Source organism: Mixophyes fleayi, chromosome 11 (assembly GCF_038048845.1).
Source record: "Mixophyes fleayi isolate aMixFle1 chromosome 11, aMixFle1.hap1, whole genome shotgun sequence".
NCBI lineage: Eukaryota > Metazoa > Chordata > Amphibia > Anura > Limnodynastidae > Mixophyes > Mixophyes fleayi.
The window spans coordinates 29,092,422-29,117,688 of record NC_134412.1 but is presented as its reverse complement, the minus strand read 5'-3'; the positions used below and the strand labels follow the sequence as shown (position 1 = coordinate 29,117,688).

At 41.2% G+C, this 25,267-nt stretch overlaps 1 protein-coding gene across 1 annotated transcript in view; it reads left to right on the top strand.

Moving 5' to 3' along the window:
* Window positions 1-25,267, top strand: part of PTPRH (protein tyrosine phosphatase receptor type H) — a 152,685-nt gene that overhangs the window by 104,433 nt on the left and 22,985 nt on the right. Inside the window, exons 12-16 of the mRNA XM_075189606.1 lie at window positions 4,144-4,271; window positions 6,787-7,054; window positions 9,706-9,972; window positions 17,889-18,155; window positions 24,275-24,553. Coding sequence (XP_075045707.1) covers window positions 4,144-4,271; window positions 6,787-7,054; window positions 9,706-9,972; window positions 17,889-18,155; window positions 24,275-24,553 — 1,209 coding nt within the window. The remainder of the gene's footprint in view (window positions 1-4,143; window positions 4,272-6,786; window positions 7,055-9,705; window positions 9,973-17,888; window positions 18,156-24,274; window positions 24,554-25,267) is intronic.

Here is a 25,267-nt window from a genome sequence, read left to right as displayed (position 1 = left end):
AGCCAACGAGGAAAAGTTGGCAAATATGCTTAAATATCAGCCTAATATTTATAATTATTTGTGATATTAGTACACCTGTATGCATAGAATGAGAATATGATACATGCACAGAATAATAATTTGAAGAGCTACCTGGTATCAAATTCCTTTTTCTATTAGAATTAATGCTTCTATCCTATGTGGGGTGAATAATCTATTAAAGAAGGAAGCAAATTCATATTCACATCTATAAATAATACAATAAATACTAAGATAATAAACCAGGGAGTATACTGTATTTACTAAACTCTGTGTTTGAAAAAGTAGAGATGTTGCTTATAGCAACCAATCAGATTCTAGTTCTCATTTATTTAGTACATTCTACAAAATGACAGCTAGAATCTGATTGGTTGCTATAGGCAACATCTCCACTTTTTCAAACCCGCAGTTTAGTAAATATACCTCCAAAAGTTCCTACTTTATTATTTTTTAACTCCACTTTATTTCACCAATATTATCAGAAATCACAACTTGTTTTTATATATTTCACCCACATTACAAAGAAGATACTGTTTTTAATGAATATCAATAATAAAAATGTCATTTTATTTAATACAACCCTTGAATGCCAGGTTTAGGAATACACTTTCTTTTCTTTTTTATCCACCTATTGGATAAAATAGGAATTAGTGATTAATGACTTACCACCTATTAATAAATAAAGGAATGGAAGTTGCTCAAATCAATTTATAGGCTATATCAGGTGCATGAAAGGGTGGGGTTATCCTAAAAGGAACAAACAAACACAGACAGATCCCCCCAGCACACTGCTATAGCCAGCAACAGATCTGCTATTTCTACTGTAGGTAAAAATGCAAAAGTCTCAGTTGCACATATTTGCAAATGTATGTTGAAGCCACCCACCACTCCACGGTGCTTTTGCTAATAGGGTGGTCCTACTCTAAACAGTGAGAGTCCCATATATTTGGGCCATACATATGTGTTTTTAAATTGAGAGCAAACTTACCAAAGAGGTACCCCAGAAGCCTCCTAATAGCAATCCAATGTCAGCACTCCCCCTCAGCTACTGACACCAACATGCCTCTCAGACAAATAAAGATTAATAAATAATAAAGACTGCAATTGATGAATGGATATGTATGGTGCTGATCCAAACTTTATGGAGAGTCTCTAGTAATGGAACATAATAATATATATTTCAATATAATTCATCGATATTTCACTGACCATTAAAAACAAATCATTAGTTTATTATCCATTTCATAAAAAAAGTCTTCCATAAATACAACATCAGAGGAGTATTATAATAAAAGCTAAAAAAGTCAGTAACATATATTTTTTTTCTTATATAAAACCATAATATCATTGAGATCTCAACAGGATATTAGTAAAAAAACATACATTTAATGCTCACATTAAAAATATATGAAATATCCATGAATTAAACCACAGTTAGAAAAGTTCCCAGAAATATGAATTGGAAAGTAAAGTATTCTGTTATTAAAGGCTAATATATAATCTCTGTCAAAGTTATAATTTCGTAGATGACTTCCACTAACCAGAATTTATCCACGTAATTTCGGGTTGGGTATGTATTATCACTGCTGAAAAATCCGACACGCTTTATTCCTACCCCAAAAAACCGAAATGTGAGAAGAACGACTAGAAAATAAAGAGAGTTACTTGAAAACCGAAGGTCCAAATCTCCAATGGAAGCAGCATGGTGACAGGCAGTTATTCCGAACAAATAGGACTGGGGCACTTCGGTTTCACGTCAGCGCGACTTAGATGAAGTTTAATTTAAAGCGGCAGTGTGTGGACCCTGCAGGCTAAGTGTTTAAACACTTAGCCAGGTGGGACCAGATGGACAGGATCACTCTGTGGCCTATTTGAGCAGAAAACTGCTAAACTATGAAGTGGGGTATGCCACAATTGAGAAGGAATGTTTGGCCATTGTGTGAGCATTGTGTGGGCCTTGCGCTATTTCCTTTAAATAAATTTATACCATACGTTATTTATAAGTGATCCAGTCATATTCCTTCCCCCCCTTGTCCATGCGGGCAACCAGCGTGCCATATCCCAATGATTTGGCTGCTGGTCTGCAGTCTCCTAGAGTTACCAGAGGTGACCCGGAGGATCCGGCTCTTCCTGCCGAGACAGTCCATCCGCATTGCTGTAAGCCTTTACTTGCTTGTGAATTCTGTCAAAGTCATAAATTTGAAGTTCAAGGCTCCAGCGCAACAGTCAGCCATTTTCCCCTGAGGTGTATTGTAGCCACTTTAAAGGATAATGATCAGTCACCACAGTAAAATGTCGTCCATAGAAATACGGTTCAAGTTTTTCACTGCCCACACAATGGCCAAACATTCCTTCTCAATTGTGGCATACCCCACCTCCCAGTTTAGCAGTTTTCTGCCCAAATAGGCCACAGGGTGCTACTGCCCATCTGGCCCCACCTGGCTAAGTACTGCTCCCAGTCCATACTGTGAAGCGTCAGTTTGCACAATAAAGTCTTTGTCAACAGTACTGGAGCACGGACCAGGGCTTCTTTTAACGACTGAAATGCCAGCTCACAAGTGGGTGTCCAGTCAACTACTTTGGGGAGTTTCTTCTTAGTGAGATCTGTCAGGGGCTTCGCTACAGTGCTAAAGTCTGGGACGAAACGTCTGTAGTAGCCTGAGGTCCTTGAGAAGGCTGGTACTTGTCTTTGGGTTATGGGCTGGGACCAGTCTCGGATTGCCTCTACCTTAGCTGGTTTTGGTTTAACCCTACCTCCCCCCACACAATGAGCCAGGTACTGCATCTCTGACATCCCCATTTGACACTTGTCTGCTCTGATGGTCAGACCTGCCCACTGAATTTTCTCCAACACTTGCCCTACATGTTTCAGATGATCCTCCCAGAATTTACTGAAAATGGCAATGTCATCCAAGTACACCTAAGCAAAGCCATTACACCCTTCCAGCAGGTAATCAGTCACAAGCTGGAAGGTGGCTGGTGCATTCTTCATCCCAAATGGCCTTGACTTAAACTCAAACAGGCCAAATGGGGTGTTGAATGCCGATAGTTCCTGAGCGTCGGGGGTCAGCAGTATCTGCCAATACCCCTTGGTCAAGTCAAAGGTGGAAATATACTTTGCTCCAGCTAACTCGTCTAACAGAGCATCAATTCAGGGCAGGGGATAGACACGGTTACCTTGTTCAACCGGCGGTAGTCTACGCAAAACTGCTTTGTCTTGTTCTTCTTGGAAACCAATACAACATAGGACGCCCACGTACTATGCGATGGCTGGATCACCCCTAGCGCAAGCATTTTCTGTACCTTCTTGTATATACTCTCCTTGGCCTCCGGTGAGACCCGATAAGCAGGTTGCCTAACTGGCCTATTCTTACAAGGGTCCACATGGTGCTTCACCAAGGAAGCCCGACCGATCTTTCTACTGAACTGAGTTGCAAAGGTTCACAGCACTGCCTCAAGCTGCTCCCTCTTGCGGGTACTCAACTGCTCATCCCAGCCTACTTCCTCTACACCACCTTCCTCTCTGGAATCCCCGAGGAGGTCAGGTAGTGGGTCACTTCCTGGTTCCTCAGTTGGTAAGCAGCAAATCACTGCTACCGACTCCACACGCTCGTGGTATGCCTTCAACATATTTACGTGGTAGGTCCGCTGCCACCTAACGTCGCTATCAAATGACAACACATAAGTGATGTCACTCAGGCGTTTTGAGACTGTGTACGGTCCAGCCCAGGCAGTCTGGAGCTTGTTCTGGCCTACATCAAACACTCTGGCAAGCGCACCCTGATCATACCAAGTCTTTTGTTTCGCCTGCGCTTCCGCTAGGCTATCCTGCGTTAGCCCCATTAGATTCTCTAACCGATCTAACTCCATCACAGAGACATCCTGGGTAGGTAGCTCCCCTTCCCAAGACTCCTGGAACAAGGTCAAGAGGCCCATGGACTCTGCAGCCATATAGTAAATCAAAGGGGGAGAAACTGGTAGACTCCTGCGACACCTCCAGATAAGCAAACAGGAGGTGCGGCAGGTAGCAGTTCCAGTCCCCCCTCCAAAGTTACAAATGTCCGTAGCATGTGCTTCAGAGTGCCATTGAACCGCTCGCACAGTCCGTTAGTCTGTGGATGATAGGAGGCAGTACGGAGTTGCCGGACTCCGCACTTTGCCCACAGAACCCTACTCTGCTAAATACCTCTAGCAACGCGTCCACTAACTTTTCCACAGTTATGGAGGACAGAGCTACAGCCTCTGGATACCAGGTAGAGTAGTCCACCACGGTGAGGATGTATCCCTTGCCCGATCTACTGGGCACAGGCAGGGGACCTACTATGTCCACAGCAACTCGATGAAAAGCTTCCCCAATTATTGTCAAGGACCTGAGGGGAGCAAGACCACTGGGACACCGAGACGCTGACACACATGGACAGTAGGACCGGATTTCATCCGACATTCCAGGCCAGAAAAAGTTCTGTCAGGCGCTTCAGTGTTTGTTCTCTGCCCTGATGTCCCGCCATAGGGATTTCATGGGCAACTGACATTAGTTGAGCGTGAAAGCCATGTGGTACCACCAGTTGTACTTATTCCCGGACTGGTCTATCCCCATCTACCTTCCTAGCTACACGGTACACCAACCCCTTACGCCAGGTCATACTCCCCACCTCCATCGCTAGAAGGCTGCCGCCAGCATGGCGCCTCATGCCTTCCAGTGAGGGATCAGAGAGCTGCGCTGACCTGAACTCTTCCCTGTGACCCTCACTATCGTCTAAGTCAGGATACGCTGTAGGGGGTTCTATGTTGCTGTGACTAGGGTCAGTCAAAGTGGGGTCAGTCAAAGGGAGGTCACTGTGGGCATACTGCTAGGGACAGGAGCATCACCGGGCACCCTCACAACATCCTCTGTGTTGCTAGGGGACGTGGTCTTTCCAGAGGCAAAGGGCTGGCTGTTTCCTGAAGAAATAGCAGATGTGTTTTTTTCCTCTGGGCTGGCTGACGCTGTGGTTGCTAGTGATGGCTGCTGTCTAGCAGCTGTGGTCTTTTCCTCTGGGTTGGGTTGTGCAGGTGTAGATCCTGAAGACTGTAGTTTAGCATCTTGGTTTCGAGTAATGGAGTTGTAATAGAGTTGAGAAATGCAGTCACAATTCCACCCCCCACATCGTTGCCCAAAATCACATCAGTTGGGAGGCCATCCATAATGGCAACATCTCGCAACTCCTGGCCATCTCCCCAGTCCAGATACACCCTTGCTACAGGCACTTCTTTTTCCAGTCCATCTGCCACGGTAACTTTGGCAGTACGATCCTGCAATACTGCAACAGGATCAAAAAGTTGGGGACTCACAACAGTAATTGAGGTCCCTGAGTCTCTCAGTCCTTCACCCTGCAGGGGTCCCACTTGGACCGGCTGTAGGTTCCATGTTTTTGGGGGGTCTTTGATTGTACAGTTGATTGGTGCTGGCTGTGAGCCTGGTGCTTCTGCCAGTGTGGTCTCACTGCCATATACTGATCTGCCAACTGGGCAACGGTTTCTATGGTGGCTGGTCTTCTGTCCAGCACCCATTGTGTGTACGCCATCGGTGAAACTGCTCTTGGCACATCAAGTGTATTACCTCCTCAATGGTCAGGTCACCTGCTCCGCTCTCCCATTTCCTGGCTGATTCTGCAGCAGGTTGGCAAGACGTCATTATTTAAAACGGCAATTTTATTAGAGGCAAAGCCCATCGGGTTATAGCAAGTATTTTAAATGCCACATATTCTCAGACAAGGCTGGCTTTTGCATATTCGGGACCCTGTGCGATATTCATGTAGAGCAAGGGTCAGGGAACTTTTTTACCTTTTACCCCCAAATATATTTAGATACGCCGACATTACCCCCTTGTATTGAAAGGAAGGAAATCAAAATTTTATTCAATCTATTCAAAATTTATTTGAAAGCTTCAACTTCAAAACTTTAGATTTTGGAGAAATGATGTTGCTTCATTTTTGATACGAGAGCATCAATATTGGGGCATTTTAATGTCAGAGCAATTTGGATACAGTCTTCAGCGTCCAATCAATTTCTCTGTTTTGTTTTTATGATTGTTAGAGTGGAAAATCCTTGTTTGCAAAGGTAGATTGTTGCAAAATGCAGCAACTTTTTTTATCTTCCTCCTCATGTGCAATTTTGAATGCCTTTGCAGCTGTTGACATCCAAAAATATGACAGATCTGCTTTGTTTTCAAATGCAATACGTGCTTCATTATTGCCTCGAAGCTCAAGAAGTGTCTCTGCCAACCCTTGAGGCTCTTCTGGTACAACAGCAATTTCACATTTAAAGGGGTCTACAATCCAACTGACAGCATGTGAATTGGCAGCATTACCCCCAGGAATTTCATTTTTACCCCATTTGGGGTAATTTGCCCCTGCTCCCTGACCACTGATGTAGAGTGAACTCCTTTGTATAGAACAGCAGCTGCGAAATGTGGATAGAATTTTGTTTTATAGATGCTAGTACTGCACTAGACGAATCTGCCGTTCCCTGGGCTTCGCTAAGGGAAAGGGCAGCTCATTTAAACTTGAAGATTTAACTATGAGGGCACCATTAAGTGGCAAAGTGTACCACTATTAGGTAAAGGGCAGGAGGCTCTGTAATCAAGGGTATTGGCACTGATGACAGCCCTAAAGCCAATCCTGTTCTCAGAAGTTATGTATATGAAGGTCTGATTTACTTAATTTCTTTTGGTGTGTGCAAATATATACTGGAATATATTTTAAAAATCCTGTATTTTTGTCTACTTAGGGCCATCCACTGTCTCTAACTTCAGTGTCCTCTGCTGTGGGGTTAAACTATGTAAATCTTAATTGGACATTCCCTAACGATACTAATAAGGACACATACACCTACACAGTGATAAGGGAACCAGGCAACTTGAACATCAGCAATATAACAACCAACTATGTACAGGTGACTGGGCTGTCACCAGGAGAAAATTACAAATTCACCATCTACACTGTGACCTCAAACAATGTGGAGAGCCTTACATTACCGGGAATACAAAGTACAACAAGTAAGTTCATGTTTTTTATTTCTTTAACATATAACATATATTTTTTTACAAATTAACAAGTGCATGCTATTGTTAAATAAATAATATATTACAATTACCATGTTTTGTTTTATCTTTAACATTAAATCACTAAAAAAGCAATCAATATTGTACAATTAGACCTTATTAAGTTTTATTGAAACGCAACAATATTAGAAAACGCTTTCAGTTTGTATATAACAAAAATATAAAAAGTTAAATGTTGCTCTTTAAAATCCCTGCCACATGGAAGAATTGGTGTGAAATATTTCACTATTAACAGTCCACTTGATCCGCAATATAGACCGCTCGACTATTAGAAAGTCACAATTAGAACCTCATTTAGAGATAGGTGTAGATCCAGCAAGGAGGTGTAATTTTGTACCTTGAGATGGCAATTTTAAAATGCGTGGTCAGATTTAGAGTGGGGAGGGTGAGGCTTTCCTAAATTGTAGTGGAAAAATAAAGCTGTCTTGGCTTGTGTGCTAAATGCAAAAATAGCCAGTATTTTCCCTACATGCAGAAAGAATAAATGCATTTGAACGCACATAACTGCACATATAAACTAATACTTCAGTATCGGGCCAGTTTAAGAATATTCCAATATTTTAAAAAAATCTCTTTCAACTTTCTCTCTCATTCATTAAAATATATCACAAAGGGACAAAATAATTCCTTCTTTAACCTTTAGTGTTATCTATCAATGTTTTTTTTCTCTCTTGTCCTCTTTCTTTTTGCAAACTATTTTTTTCCTAATAGATTAATGGTGTAGCCTCCTTCTAAAAACAAGTAGTGTAGGACCTTTGCCTCTCGGAATCGAGCTGTCACTGTCAGCATTGAGTTCCGGTAGTGTGCCCAGGGCAGGGGCGGATCCAGAACTTAACAGTACCGGGGGCGATTTAGGGTGGGCTATTTAGCCCCGCCCCCTTTTTGACACCTAAGTCTGCCGACGGCTGCTCTGATTGTGTCAATCAGAGCAGTTGGGCAAAACTCTCTCCCTAACTCTCTCTGCCAAACGGACCTGCACATAGTGTGCAGCCGCCAGCAGCAAGCCCCTGCTAGGGCCCCCCCCCCCCTGGATCCGCCACTGGCCCAGGGGGCATCTGATTCGGCTCCTGGGCACATGAATAGTAAAACAAAGGAAAGCGCTGTATCCCCAATGCAGACTTGGAACTTCTGCATTGTGGTTGCTATGGATACAGTGACATCACTGGGGGTTCCCCCATAAAGGGGTGACCCAATCTCTCTTCAGCAGTCCAGCACTAAGTGATCACTTGTAGTAGTTAGCTAGCTTAATATTACTTGGAGTAGAAGTGATCATCAGATGTTCAGGTATACTATGTCACTGCTTAATAAAATAATGAAAAATAAAATCTCAATGAATAAACAATATATAGTATAGTATCTGATTACTGCCCCAATGACAGCCAGTGCATCATTCCTGTTCCCTAAAGACAATGACTACATCAGCTATATATTTCTCAATAACAACCAGTATATTAGTATTTTCCCATTGATACCATCATATTATTGTTGCCCTCCAATGATTTGTACCAATTAGCTACCTCTCCAGTGAGAATCAGCATAGTATTTATTGCTCAGTCTTATTTTAAGAACACCATACTAATGCATCTCCTATCAGCAGAAGACTTAATATGATTTCATGCCACTTTAATATATGTATTTTTGGGATTTTAAATGCCACATATGCTCAGCCAAGGCTGGCCCTTTGTAAATCAGGGGGTTCCTCTGTGATATCCATGTAGAGCAAACTCCATTGTATAGATGTCTGTGAAACTTGGATAGAAATATTTTGCTGTATTGTTCCTTGCCGATGTTGCTCTACAACAACTCTGCGGTTATCAGGGCTCCACTAAGGGGAAGGGGCAACTTATTCAAATTTAAAAATTTAACCTGGAGTGCTCCTTTAAGTGGCATTGTGTACAATTAATGACATTAACTGGGGCAATAAAGGGTAGTGGCACTGATTGCACCCCCGCAAGATGGCACTATCTTTTGGCTGTTTTACTCTCTTTTTTTTTTTTTAAAGTTTTATTTTGCAAGGTCAATATAACAGTAAGAGACGTTTGACAAAAAGAATTCAAATGAAAGAAATAGACAAAAAATAATCAAATCATTGCTCGGCAATGATCCAGTGAAACACTTAGTCAAATGAACCTTTAAATATAGTAACATCGAATGACCCCAGGTTTTTAATGAGAGAGGAGAGAAAGAAAGAGAGGGAATGGAGAAAGAAAGAAGTGAGAGAAAAGGAAGAAAGGTAAGAGGTGACTATATCCACTGTAGGAGAACAGAAGTCAAAGAAAGAGGTGAGGTATTAGAACTGGGTTATGTGAAGGGTGGGCACGCCTGAAAGAAGTCTAGCCATGGATCCTAAACCTTGGTGAAAGTTCTCGAAGTGTTCCGAATAATGCTGGTCATATACTCCATCTTTTGAGTCTGCCAGACTCTATTGATTATGGACTGCATGGAAGGAGGGGATTGCATACGCTAGTCTGCCGCTATTTGGCAAGTAGCTGCCAAAACAATGTGCCTGGCTGTTTTACTCTCTTATGGTGTATGTAAATATGTTCTGGAAAATGTTTTAAAAATCCAGTATTTTGTCTACTTAGGGCCATCCAATGTCTCTGACTTCCATGTCTCTGCTATGGGGTTGAACTATGTAAATCTTAATTGGACGTTCCCCAACGATACTAATAAGGACACGTACACCTACATGGTGTTAGGGGAGCCAGGCAACTTGAACACCAGCAATATAACAACCAACTATGTACAGATGACTGGACTGTTATCAGGAGTAAATTACAAATTCACCATCTACACTGTGACCTCAAACAGAGTGTGTAGCGCTACATTTCTGGAAGCACAAAGTACAACAAGTAAGTTCATGATTTTTGTTTTTATTTCCTTAACACACACTTGATTTTTTTTCACATTAAGAAGTGCATACAGGGACACATTTAGAGGTGGACACATGTGCACTAAGATTGTGCGCAGGGAAAAAGTGTTCCTATAGTTTACAGATGCGGCTAGCATGTAATACCACCAGTTTAGAGTTAAATGTATGGTGCATTTCTCAATAGATACAGCTCACTGTAAATACACTAACCTCTCTTGTGTGTATAACACTTTCTTACATAGTTTGTATTACTTATGTACTATTCCATTAACAACTAACACTTTTAACACACATGTTTGTATATTAGCACATTATTGTGTCTGACTTCTGTACTGCGGGCAGGGGTGGGTTGGGAACTTAAAGTGGCCCTGAAAAAATTTCTGGAAGTGGCAGGGACCATAGTAACTGTAGGCAGGGCTAACAAAAAGGGAGGCGGGATTAGTACAAATTTCACTATGCCACCAGAGGCCTGTAATGTTCTAGATTGCCCTTCGCCCAACACTCCCACCCATGGGACAAACATGTCCTCTGGTGGGACAGATCTCTAAATCAGGACTGGCCTGCTGAAATCGGTACAGGTTGGAGGTATTATTATTGGTTCACCCACATAATGGCTGCCTCCTCTGTGTACGAGTGATGGGTACACTTTGACTAATACATGGAAAGTAGGACAATATGAGAAACTAAATTTAGCAGTATTAAATCAGTAACAGAAAATGTCATCACAATATACATATTTGTGTTTCTTTTAGAACATGGTGCAAAGAAACTGCCAATATAGAAAAATACAGTTGGCAGACTGTCCTGCTCTCTCCTACCTGTTCTTGTCGCTTTCCCTACCTGTGGTTGCTGGTGTCTTTTGCTCAGTTGCTGCTTGTCTGGATCCTGGAATGTTGGGGGCCCTATCTGGAAAAAATATGGGTACATGAAATTTAGAAAACTCCAACGAGCTCCAGTGTAAAATCAAAAGCTCCCACATTTAATAATTAGACCTCCCTCCAGCCCCAACATTAAAATACTAGTATTCACATTGAATAAATAAACCTCCCTAAAAAAGCCCCAGCAATAAATTAATAGCATTTGCATTTAATAAATATACCATTTCCCACAACCATCCCAGCATTTAATAATTCATATTCACATTTAATTAATAGCCTTCTTCCCAAACTTAGCCCCACTTTCAATTAATAGCCCCAAACCGCCCCGCCATTAAATTAAAGGTCCTGTTACCTCTACTTAAATTAATAGGCCCTATTATTAAATTAAATAGCCCCATCATCACCCCACAAATAAATTAATAGCACCCAGCATTAAATAATTAGCTCCAACCCGCAATCCACCTTTAAATTAATAGCTTACCTTACTCCCAAATTACAGTAGAGACCGCCCCCACCCGGCAATAAATTAATAGCATTTATTTATAAAATATATAACTATTTCCCGCAACAATTACTGCCATTAAATAATTCATATTCCCATATAATAAATAGACGTCAATCTCCCCAAACTCACCCCCACATTCAATTAATAGTCCCCAAACCACCCCATCTTATATTAATAGGCCCCACTATTAAATTTAATTACCACATGATCACCCCACAAATAAGATAGCACCTATTAGCCACCATCTACCTCACACCCACATTACATTGCCACAAGCCCTCCTGCCCTCACACACTTTACAATGCCACAAGCCCCCTTGCCATCACACACCTAGCACTGACATCAGCCCCCCCTCCACCTCTTCACACTCACAGTACTGACATCGCCCCCCACTTCTTGGTCTATGACCAATCTGCCTCTGGCTGCAGGTATTTGAGCCGGGACAGTGTCGAAAACAACAGGATGGAATAAATGCATTTCTCGAATGTACATAGCCCCATAAGTAAAATAGAACATACATATATTTCTCCAAAAACAGAGTTATATTACATCCTCCATTTAAACCAAAGGAAATAAATGTATTTAAACTAAAAATGCAATACATTTTACCTTGTCATACATTTTAAAATGATGAGGAACACTATGATTCTCAAAATTCTATTTTAGATTTTGAACATGTATCAGTGATTTAAGCTTGAGGATTCTGTTAGTCTTTCCTGCAAATTTATTTCCACAACTACATTGTAAAAGGTAGACTACAAGCAATGTTTGACAGTTGATAAAGCTCCATATTTTTTGGGTTATGTATTATCATGATTTTATGCTCTTTGCTTTACAAAATTTACATAATGTTCTATGGTTGCAAGAAAACATTTTTAATACAATTTAACAAATTATCCTGTGCATTTGTAGAAGTACTTAAATTTCTTGCTTATGTAATACCCCGTGTGGTGTGATTTAGAGTAATACGTTGAAATTGCCCCTTGCCAGTATTAGATAGTTCTCTTTCTGGTTTTAACACTTCAGATTTTCTATGCACCAGAGAGGTAAGGAGATTTATCCAGAGATTTAAAATGACACAAGTGTATTCTTAACTAGCTTCCTGTTGTTATTATTATTTATTCTGATATTTATTTTAGAAGCAAACAATTATTTTTAAACAATATCTTATCATTTTAAAAACTATTTACAATTGACAAATTTTTAAATTCACCATACTAATAACACTGACATCTCTAATATTAATATATATAACTTAATTTCTCAATACAATTTTTAAGATCTACATTGAATATTTCAATAACTATTTGAAGAAGTGGTGCAATGTGGTTGGGGCACATAAATTTCTTATTTATTTTTTTTTAGTAAGCAGTTCAAGTATATATAACATGTGTCTAAGTAACTGCTGGTGTTTCCAGTGTCAGTGATGTAATGGTGGAGTTATACTGATCTGTGGCTGCTGAACTGTTATAATACAACTCCAACTTATCTCTGTCCTCTCACAGTGTCCTCAGTACATAGCTCAGTCTCTGTTGTGTGTGTACTCACAGATCTCTCTACTGCTTAGTAATGTCCAGCACTTTCCTTTTCCCTCACACCTCTCCTTTGCTCACTTCTTCTCTTCTTACACTTTCTTCACTTTTAATCTGCTTATATATCACTTTGTCCGATTTTCATTCTGTTCCTATCTTTTCACTCTCAGTTTATCAGACACAGGGATCTCTCTCAGCGGTCCTGAGTATCACACTCCTCTCTCTTGTCACCCCCGGCAACCACCAACCACTCCCAACTGTCACCCCCGGCAACCACCAACCACTCCCAACTGTCACCCCCGGCAACCACCAACCCCTCCCAACTGTCACCCCCGGCAACCACCAACCACCCCCAACTGTCACCCCCGGCAACCACCAACCACTCCCAACTGTCACCCCCGGCAACCACCAACCACTCCCAACTGTCACCCCTGGCAACCACCAACCCCTCCCAACTGTCACCCCCGGCAACCACCAACCACCCCCAACTGTCACCCCGGCAACCACCAACCACTCCCAACTGTCACCCCCGGCAACCACTAACCACTCCCAACTGTCACCCCCAGCAACCACCAACCACTCCCAACTGTCACTTCTCCCTCAGGAATTCTTTTTTTTTTTTTAAATCTATATAAATACTTAGAACAATTAACAAATTAAATACATATAGATACACCCCAGGGTACTCAGGTTTTGGGGTATCACACTTATAGAGCATTTTTTTAAAACTCTTTGACATTCTAAAATCACTTGTTGTTTATCAGGGATATGTGCATTCAGTGTAGGTTCCAGTTTAAGAATGTGGCAATATTTTAACAGAATCTATGTCATATTTATCGCTAATTTATTTAAATCTATCAGAAAACGGCAAAATATATCCTTTCTTTCTTTTCTAGTGTTATAAATCTCTAGTCCACTTCTTTTTAGTAAACTTTTTTTCTGATAGATTGATGTAACCTAGTTATGTAGGGCCCAGGAGGTGTCTGAATTGGATATCGGGCTCAGTAAAACACAGCTCTCAGTTTGTCCCGATTTTGAGGGGACTGTCCCACCAACACACGGATCAAGAGTTTTGTCCCAATTCTAGAATATTTGAGAATTATAGTGTGCAAACATTTAGAATCATTAAGACATTTCTTGGTTATTGAATTGATACTTTTTTTTTAATCAAAGTACCATTATATTGATTTAAAAATATATTGAAGACATTACTAGGGTTGCAAATGACTATTACTGGTTGAAATTACTGATTTATGATTCATTATTTATATATGCTTGCAAAGCCCCATTTTCAGCGGCCTAAATTCTGGGCTCCAATATGGGCATAACAAAAGCTTTCTCATGAAACACATCAGTCTATTATTGTTTTGAGAAATAAAGCTTCTTCCATGTGTCAGGTACTGTCTTGAGAGAAAAGGGCAAACTGGATCTAACCAGGATAGAAACATTAGTGGAAGGCCCAGATTCACAACTGCACAAGGAGATAAGTATAGCAGAGTCTGCGGTTTGAGAAACAGACCCCTTACAGGGCCCGAGTTGGCGGCTTCCTTAAATAGAAGACTCCAAATACCAGTGCCTTCTGCAACAGTAAAAAGAGGACTCAGAGATGCTATCGTTATAGGCAAAGTGGCAAAGAAAAAGCCATATTTGAAACTGGCTAATAGGAATAAAAAGTTTAAAATGGGCAAAAGACACAATCATTGGATGGTGGTTGACTGGAAAAGAGTTTTATGGACGAATTAGTGGAAGTTTGAGGTGTCTGGTTCAAAGAGGAGAACATTTGTGAGATGTAAAGCAAATTAAAGGATGCTGAAGGATGTTCAATGCTTTCTTTCAAGCATGGCAGATGAAATGTAATGGTATGGGGTGTCACAAATCAGGATGTTAGCCGTACTTACCTCATCCGCCGCTGTCATATCACGGCTACCTGGGTCCCTTCTGGTCGTCTGCAGCATTCCCGTCTCCCATACCTCCGTTTGTAAACAAACACATACTGTTTGTTCTGCTGCATGGGCGTGGCCATCTTGGATGCGGTCAGGTGATCATTCCAGACCAACCAGATTCAGAAGCTGTGATCACATGAACTGATCAGCCAATAGTTGTTTGTCTGCATTACTAAGTGCAGTGTTCCTGTCTGCACTACTAAGCGCAGTGTTCCTGTCTGCACTACTAAGCGCAGTGTTCCTGTCTGCACTACTAAGCGCAGTGTTCCTGTCTGCACTACTAAGCGCAGTGTTCCTGTCTGCATTACTAAGTGCAGTGTTCCTGTCTGCATTTCTAGACTGCTCATTCCCCTGCTATATTCTACATTCAGCAAGAACATGAGCAGGAAGATCATCCAGGCTGCTAGTTTCTGTTTCAGTCCTGCTCCAGCTAGGCCCAAGGGTCCCGAATCGGATCAAGAAATTCAGACGACCGTGACATGGGGCTGTTTTGGTGCTGGTAATGTTGGAGGTATGCACAGAGTGCAAGAAAGATTACAACATCATGCTGTCCCCTGTAGTGGGATGTTCTGGGTGCATTGTATTGATTTAAATTTCAGCATGCAGCAGGACAGCAATCTTAAGCATACCTCTAAGCTATGCAAAAACTATTTGGTGAAGAACCAGTGAGCCGGAGTACTATCTTTGATGAACTGGCCGAGAGAGTCACCAGATCTCAACCCTATTGAGCTCTTGTGGGATGAGTTGGACTGTAAGATGAACGAAACATGCCGTATAGATTAACAGAATTTGTCAGACTTGTAGGTGTGAATATATCACAAGTAAATAAACGACCGTGCCAATAAATTTAACACTGTGTGGCATTCTGGGCTCTCTCACAACGAGGCTGATACTTAAACATTGTCCCTCCTGTGTGTTTTTTCACTACCTGTCGTTTACTGGAACATGGTAGACCCAATGCCCATTGTGTGGGAATACACTTAACTCATTGTGATGGTTGTGGACACAGTTTGAGATGACATGTGCTTTATGTCATGGTGCGTTATCCTACCGGAAGTAGTCATTTGAAGGTGGGTAGACTGTGGCCATAAAGGGATGCTAATGGACTGTAACAATGCTCAGGTGGTATTTAAATGATGCACACTTGGTATAAAGTGCGAGAACCGGAAAGGTTCGACCTGCTGTGCGTTCAGAGATTGTTCTCTGCAAACCACTGTTGTAACACATGGTTATTTTAGTTATTGTTGCTTTTCTGTCAGCTTGAACCAGTCTGGCCATTCTCCTCTGACCTCTCTCATTAACAAGGTGTTTTCTCCCACAGAGGACCTCTCACTGGATGTTTTTTATTTTATGCACCATGCTCTGTAAACTTTGCAGACTGTTGTACATGAAAAGTCTGACTCCAACAATCATTACACAGTCAAAGGGCTAGATTTACTAAACTGAGAATTTTAAAAAGTGGAGATGTTGCCTATAGCAACCGATCAGATTCTAGTCATACTTTATTTAGTACATTCTACAAAATGACAGCTAGAATCTGATTGGTTGCTATAGGCAACATCTCCACTATTTCAAACTTGCAGTTTAGTAAATATACCCCCAAGACTCTTAGATCACATTTCTTACCCATTCTTGTGTTTGGTCTGAACAGCAACTGAACCTCTTGACCATGTCTGCATGCTTTTATGCATTGAGTTGCTGCCATATAATTGGCTGATTAGATATTTGCATTATTGAGCAAAATCATGACCAACCCAGTTCTTCTCATTAGAAGGAGCAAACAGGCGACGCGGCCGCGTCATTGATGACGCGGCCGCATCGCGCGTCATGTGATGCGGCCGCCTGTGTGCCGCTGGTAATATTGCAACCACAGCGGTTAGACTGAGCGGCCCGGGGGGACGATGCCCCCCGGCCCAGCCCGCCCCTGCCTCCAGGAGATCCAAAGATGGAACCCAATGGCTTGTTGCCATATAGTAATCGGAGACGTAAGCACTAGTTCTGGTTACAAGTTATCCACCTGGCGGTATTACACAATGACTGGATGATGACTGGGGTCAATGGAGCCAAGGAATTCTCAGTAGCTGTGGTCAGGGTTAATGCCAAAGATTTGGTACACCAATGATCTGTCCTGAAAGCGGCATGAAACACTAGACTATGGCACATAGGCAACAATAATCTGGCAGTGACTGAGCCAGACTACTGGGTTAATATAGTGTTTGAGTTACGAGAGTCTCCTGTGGTGACATAACGGCCGAGCCTGCATAGTCTTTCTGCTCAAGTGTTGCAGTCGTGACTTAATAATGGAGTGAGCCAGATGCATCAGCATACAGTCACATCCAGGAACAGCTGCTGTCTTATCAGCACCAGCTGCACTTATTCCTGGACAGGCAAATGCATTTCCACTGCTCCAGAGTCTGGTGGCAACGTTTGGCATTGCGAATGGTGATCTGAGGCTGCTTGGCTATGGAAACCTAATCCATGAAGCTCCCAACAAACACCTCTTGTGCTAGCATTGCTTACAGAGGCAGTTGGGAACTAGGAAGTGAGTGTTGTAACTGAGGACAGACAATTGTTATGCTCTATATGCTTCATCACTTGGCGATCCCGCTCGGTGAGCTTTTCACTCATTTTTACTTGCATTTCTATGAAGTGTGAGCAAAAATCATTTTAGCCATGAACATGCTGTGGAGGAACCTTGCACGAAGTGGGACTTCGCTTTTAATTGAATCTGCCACTTAAAGGGAAATGATTGCTTTTAAATATCGAAATATCTGGTATTTTAAACACCATATCCGCTTAGGTAAGGTTGACCTTTAAAAAAGTGTGATCCTGTGCATTTAACATTTAACTTTGTGTGCTCCTTTAAGCAGCAACATGTACTGCAATTAACTAGGTCAGGAGAAGGTCATTAGCATCCCTCAAAACTGATTCTGTTCTTAGAATATGTATTTGAAGATATGTCTGTTTAAATGTCTGTTTTATATGTACAAATATATACTGGAATTTGTTTACAAAATCCTGTAATTTTGTCTACTTAGGACCATCTACTGTCTTAGGCTTCAATGTCTCTGCTGTGGAGTTAGATTATGTAAATCTTACTTGGACGATCCCCAACGATACTAATAAGGACACGTACACCTACACAGTGATCTGGAACCCAGGCAACTTGAACATCAGCAATATAACAACCAACTATGTACAGGTGACTGGGCTGTCACCAGGAGTAACTTACAGTTTCACCATCTACACTGTGACCTCAAACGGGGTGGAGAGCCTTACATTACCGGGAATACAAAGTACAGCAAGTAAGTTCATGCTTTTGTTTTTATTTAACATTTCATTGAATTTTTACAAATGAAAAAGTACAATTACTGTATTGTTGCTTTGTTTGTGAATTCATAAAATAAGTAAACTGGATCTTCCATTATAACCCCTTTTTTCAGGGTCTAATAACTTTTGACAAGTATAACCAATCCACAAATAATTTGGCAGGTGGTGAGATATTGGCTAGGGATTTTTGTTTGGTGTTGTTTTTTTCCAGGAGAATCCAATCAATTTTGTGTTAGAGCAGTTTAAAAAGTCAGATTTAAATTCATTACTTACTACCCCATGACAAACGACACAAGTTTGATCTTGTTGGGGCCCCCTGGTACCTTCGGGAATGCCGTGATTCCCAGTTCACCTCCACCCTGCCCACTGTTCCGTGACTCTCCTCCCCTGTCACAAATCGGACTATGAGCCGTGTCGGGATCTAGACGGTTTGAATCTTGTAGCCAAGGATCCAAACTGTGTTATGTTTGTTTATTTTCTGTTCATGCTGTTGTATACCTGCTTTATATTATCCAGCATTTATCTTGGTTTAAATTTGTCTTTTTTATCTCACTTTGTACCTATCCATCCCCCCCCCCCCTCCTTACCCAACCCTCTCCTGGCTACCCCCCACCTTCTATCCCCTCCCCCTATATATACACCAGAAAAAATTTAAAGGGCCCGACTTGCTTGCATGCCAATGCTTTTTGTTTTTGTTACCATATGTTCCTTTTATAAAACAAAGAGTTAAAAAAAAAAAAAGATTTCTTTTCTGAACTTTAGCCAGATAAATCTTTACACTGACAGAGCAGATGTCAATGAAAATTGGCATGTGTGAATCTTTATCCCTAAGCCCAAATCATACTTGCCACCTTTTTGATGTTCCCTTACAGGAGGGTATGGGCGGAGGGAGTGGGGCTCGGAGAATCACGTCATTTTGGCTCCAGCCCCGTAACGTAATGACTTTTGCACGTCACTTTACAGTGGGTGGCGGGACCAAATGACACGATTCCCTGAGAATCGTGTCATGGCGGCTCTAATCCTGCCCACTTCACTAGGATGTGGGCAGATGCAGGAGACTGCCTTACTCTCCCGGAAGTCTGGGAGACCTACCCAGAGTTGAGGAGTATCCCGGACATTCAGGGAGAGTTGGCAAGTATGGTCCAAATTAAAAATCCCCCACAAAATGCAAAGTCGCCTCATCCCATCACAATAAAAATTAATACAACAATGTGCAAGAAAACTAAGATCATTGTTTTATTAAATTAATAGATATTAATCCATGCTAGCAAAACAAAAATGCGTAACACATACAGGACAGCCACAAAATGTAACACGGGTGTTTACTCTGTACACTCCACCAAAAGTTTGACCCGCTGTGCTGGACAGCTGTAGGCACAGGAAATAGAGATCACATTCCCAGTCATATAACTGCAGAATCTTCCCCATGTTACATTTACCCCACTGGCAAGGAACCAAACCAATTCACACCTGTGACAGTGATATATCATAGTAATGCACATAGCAATACCCGTAAATGTGAGGGTGGTGGAGCTATTGAACGGCTGACAACGAATGAATCTATTTCTGGGCAGAGCCGCTGAGCAGGGGCAGGCTGGCCTGGGGGGCAGGGTGGCATCTGCCCACCGGGCCGGTCCCATAGTAGGCTACCTTGGGCTGGGTCACTGGGCCACCTGCATTTTTTTAAATTTAAAATAGGCTGCTGAGTGGAGTCTTGCCCCCCGGGCTAAAGCTTGCCAGTCCTCCCCTGCCGCTGAGCCACCGTAATAAAGATTACCTGTTACCCATACACATCTGCACCTTAAACTGATGCCTGAACAGGCAACATATAACTAAACATATGTTATATTTGCTACCACTGTATATTTTCTACTATAGTCATTGTTTTACCTGTCAGCTTGTAGTTTAGCTTTTGGATATTTATAAGTGTTAGTGTGCACATTGCATGTTCTGGCAGGAGCATGCTCAGTGTTCTCCTGATGAAGTTCCTGTAACATCATCAAACTGCCACACTGGCTCTGAATGATCACATGACATCACATTACAGGACCTTCTGCACTCACTAAAAGCAGTATAAGGCAGTGTGAGACAGTGGGCTCTACACATCCCCTTCTCATACTGGTTGGGGAAGAGTATCAACATATTTTCCAATAGAAGACCCCACTTGAGGATCCTTCTTAAATTCCCAGGATGTTCAGCGTTGAGCTAGATTTCCTAGGGAGTGGGGTCAGCTGAAAAAAACTAGCGGGCGCCCCCTCTGGGAATAACCAGCCCAGTGCTGAAAGCACTAGGGCTCTTCCTACACCCCTGGGCGGTGGGTGTATGGTAATATCGGCAATTATGTTAAAAAAGCAAACAGACGCCATTTTGTTTTGTGGAACTACAAGCACCAGCATAACCATGGCAGCCAGGTCACGTTGGCACTTGGAGAACCACAAGTGCCAACATGGCCTGACATCCATGGCTGGCTGAGACCTGTAACCATGGCTGGCTGACACGAAACGCCCAGCCTGTCCCAGATACAGCAATCTGAACAGCTGGCCGTGACTGTCGTCACCTTAGTCAACAATGAATGCACCTTTTCTGCCACCACAAATGATTTATTATGGTGTCCTTATGTTCACCAAAACCACTTGTTAGGAAATAAAATCATCACTACTTATGTAGTAATGTGTGAGGGAACACAATTGAGGAAAATGAGACATTTCAGTCTTGCAGTCTTGTTAGACTCCCTCATGAAAATGCATACGTTATTGTCTAAGTCAGAAGATTTTAAACCCTTCTTACAGGCTCTTCACTCCACCTTAGGAATTACTTTTTCAATTAAGTCAAATTGATTCCCAAAATGACAGAGCTTTCCAAAGTATATTATCTATCACTATGTGTTTGGGCACTTCAGAGAATCTCTCGCCTCTGCTCTGCTTGAGTAGCTAGATGGTTTACAACTTTGGGCTTCAAACTCCTCCAAGACCCTTATCCCGGGCCTGGCTTGTTTCAAAAGATTAATGACACTTGCATAAGTTCAAACTCATGTCATCTAGCAAAGCACTTGTTGAGAATACTTTACATTACAAGGTTACATAAAATATTCACATTGTCATACATGAAACAGAAAATAACAATCATTAGATATACTGCATAATCATCACATGTATAAAATAGTATATTTAATCTATACAACAATGTTACTACATTCACCGATCAGCCACAACATTAAAACCACCTACCCAATATTGTGTAGGTCCCCCTCGTGCCAAAACAGCTCTGACCCCGTCAAGCCATGGACTCCACCAGACCTCTGAAGGTGTCCTGTGGTATCCGGCTGTTTTTTTTTTACCTATGTCTGTGGGAGGAGCCCTGTGCAGGACATTGATATGTAAACTGAGAGTGTGCGGATAGACGAACTAGTTGATAGTCTGGTCTTAGGAGAAATGTCAGATTCCTCAGTAGTCGCTTTATTTCTTATTCAAATAAAATATCAATAAAAATAGATGGTTAGGTTGCCAATAGTACAAGTCCTTATTACATTTTTTTTAAAATAAATCACTAAAAACAATGCAAATTGTATAATTCAGCCTAATTTATATTGAGATACAAAACAGCGAAATAGTAGAAAGCATTTCCTGTTTTTATATTTTAAAAAGATGTAAAAAGTGAAATATTGCTATTTCAAATCCCTAACAGATGAAAAAAGTGACGCAATATCAAATATTTCACTATATCACTATGAACAGTTTACTTGATGTTCAACATAGACAACTTGATGTGTGTGTGTGTGTATATATATATATATATATATATATATATATATATATAGATAGATAGATAGATAGATGTATATATCTTGCTGACAACAGTTAAAGATGGCTACAGTTTTGATTAGTTCTGTGTCCCACCTCCTGCATAATCATTTTCTCACAAATATAACCCAGTTCAAAATTTGCGAGTTCTGTCGGAATTATGTGGTGGTACCTTGAGGTGCGATCACGCCAATCACAGGCTTGTTTTGAAGATTTACTGGAATTCCATCTCAGTTCAGCTGTTGGACCAGAGAGTTCTACTGTATTTACTGTTGCCATCCCTGTTCCTCCTTCTGTAATCTCTACGGCCTCAATGGTGACAGCAGCTACCAGCACAACTTCTGCGAACACCGGGAACAAGTGTCATGGCTCTGTGTCCAGCAGCAAGCATGATACCAAATAAAGATACAAGCTGGCTGATGACCACGAGTGCCAATGAGGAAAAGAGAGGAAGCCTTAACCAGATCTAGAATAGGAAGGATGTTTACATTTCTACAGTGATCTGTTCTCCTTTCATATCTCCCTTTCCACTGTATCTCCTCATTCCAAGTTTACCAAACCAACAGTAGCTGCACAGCAAGGCCAGTCACCAATGGCTGCTTTAATGTTTGGGGTTGATAGTGATTTTGCCTTACAGTGAACACACTTTTCCCACAAGCTGCTCCAATTGTTATTCTGCTGCTTTATGTGTCAGTTTGTTTGATATAATTTCCTGAACTGGGATTTTATCAACTGGTCTACGAGCAAAATAATATTAAATGTGGCCACCTCCTACCAGTAAACTAAATACTGTGCACAGTTGGGGTACAGCAACAATTATTCCTTTTTGCATGGAGGAACAGTAGGGTGATTAAACCTAAGGAAGCTGTAAGCTTCTTAGGTCTGTGAACCAGGGGCGGATTGGGAACTTAAATTGGCCCTGGAAAAATGTACATAGATGTACCAAACTCTTTACTGTCTTCTTATGGCGAGCTAAACGCCCCTGGATCCATAACACTAAACGTAGACAAAATAGATCCAATGGTGGAATTATATCTGCGTTCATTAACAAGTAGATAGACACTCAATCAAAACGTTCATGTTTTCTGCTCTCTTCCGTTATGCTGTGGACTGGCAGCTAAATCAAGAATATTTTGTTCATTTATCCTTACGGGCATATTCAATTCTTTGAAGTCCCCGCGGCGTTAAAACTATTACCGTTATTACAGGTATAGTAAGCCGGATTTCAGCTGGCAGCTCCCTGAGCCGCCAGCTGAAATCCAGCGAGAAAACGACCGCAATAAGGGTATTTACGCGCACTTTTACCGTAATGACGGTAATAGTGCGCACGCCGCGAGATTTTTGGCGTTTCCGCCAACAATTGAATATGCCCCTTAGAGTCAGAATTAGTTTACACATATTCTTTTTCATTGGCAACTTTTCATTGGCATCACTTCTCCACCTTCCGAAGAGACAGATCCCCAGAAATAGTTTTACACAATGTTTTATTTGCTGACACTTATAAGGCTTAGAACACTATTGTGAAACCCTTAAATCACCCAGGAGCTACAACACACTGTTACAATCTGGGGAAGTCCTGCATCCCCTCCAGGTTTAGATAATAATTGCTTCTCCCTCTGGAAATCTAAAGGTATTGCATCGATAAGATGTCTTTGATTCTGGAGGCACTTTACTTGACTTAAAGAAAAATTCAATTTACATAATAACCAATTTTTTATGTATTTACAACTTGGTCATTTATATCTTGTCGCACACAGACAGCAAGATGTTTCTTCCAGTGTCTAGCACATTGGAAGATTAATACTTTTTTCTAAAAGCTGAAAATTCCGAATTAGATTTCTGTATTCTGATTTGCTCCCCTCAGAAATGCCTAAAATTTGGGCCACCTCATATAATGCTTGGGCAAAAGACCCTCTTTTACTTGAGTCTGTGATGGATTTAGTCAAATATAGCGATTACATATTTAAATGGCTTCAGTCCTCTAGCTTACAAGAGATTTATTTAAGATTTGTAAATCAAGCCTATATTTCCAATCTCAAAGAAGACATTATACATTGGGTGAAATGTATTGCACAATTCTGTATCACCCAATTTGTTTATTATAACACCTCACTTTGGATGTCTTTTGTTCAATGTATTGTACTCAATTTTGTAAAATACGAATAAAACCTTTTTCAAAAAGGTAAAAAAAAAAAAAAAAAAAAAAAGAATGTGTTATGATTTTCCCTACAAAAATAAATTATTGCCAGATTTCATTTTCATTTAAATAAGTTTGTTTATTTTGTTTTTTTTAGTACCTCACAGACCTGGCAACCTAATTGGAGTTACAAATGGTGTCTCTGAGCTCTTTATCAGTTGGACAGCACCCACAGATGAAACGGCTTCTTCATACCACTACCAGGTGCAATGGAGTAATCTGCAGGATCAAGCACAGCGACGCAGTGGACTTAATACCACCACCGACACCAATTTTACCATCAAGGACCTCCTTCCGGGAAATCTCTATAAGATAACAGTGGTATCCGTGATCAGTAATACACAAAGTGCTGATTATGTGATATATCTGCAAACCAGTAAGGACATTATTGCTATTTACTTGACTATCTCTTATATATAATGTCTAATGTGTGGTATGTGTCCTTATCATACTTCTTCATATGTACCATGTATTTAAGACTGTACAGAATACATACTGTACTATGGATATTTGTTTTGTGGCATCTGTCAAAACAACGATTTTGCTCAAAAGTAATAAATCCACCTATAGTTACACAGGAGTGGAAGACATACAAGGCTAGGGTACATTTAAGCGTATTTAAGTAACCAGGACAGTGCAGGTAGGGACAGTAGAACCTTTAGAGACTTGCAGATGTGTATTGTGGCCAAGTGGCTTCAAGGATTAAACCCCTGTTACAAGCTAGTAAGTAGTGTCCAAACAACAGTAATTCTTCTGTTGTTCGATTCCCATAATGATTTGAAGTATTGGGGCAAAAGTTACATTTTTGTAAGATTGATTTACAAATCTTGGACCTGATTTATTAGTGATCTTATCTTGTGCAAAAGTTAAGATGCTTATTTTAAGAAGAAACGGGGAGATAAGAGTGAAGTTAAGATGGATTGTCATCTTAACTTAAGAAATTCTTAATTTGCGCAGTAGATTTTGCTTCTTATCTCCCTTTTCTGGGCATGCACAGAGTGGATTTGCTTAAAATAAGTAAAAACCGGCAGATAAGATCACTAATGAATCAGGTCCCTCATCTTTTATTACTGGTTAAAGCAAAAAAGTA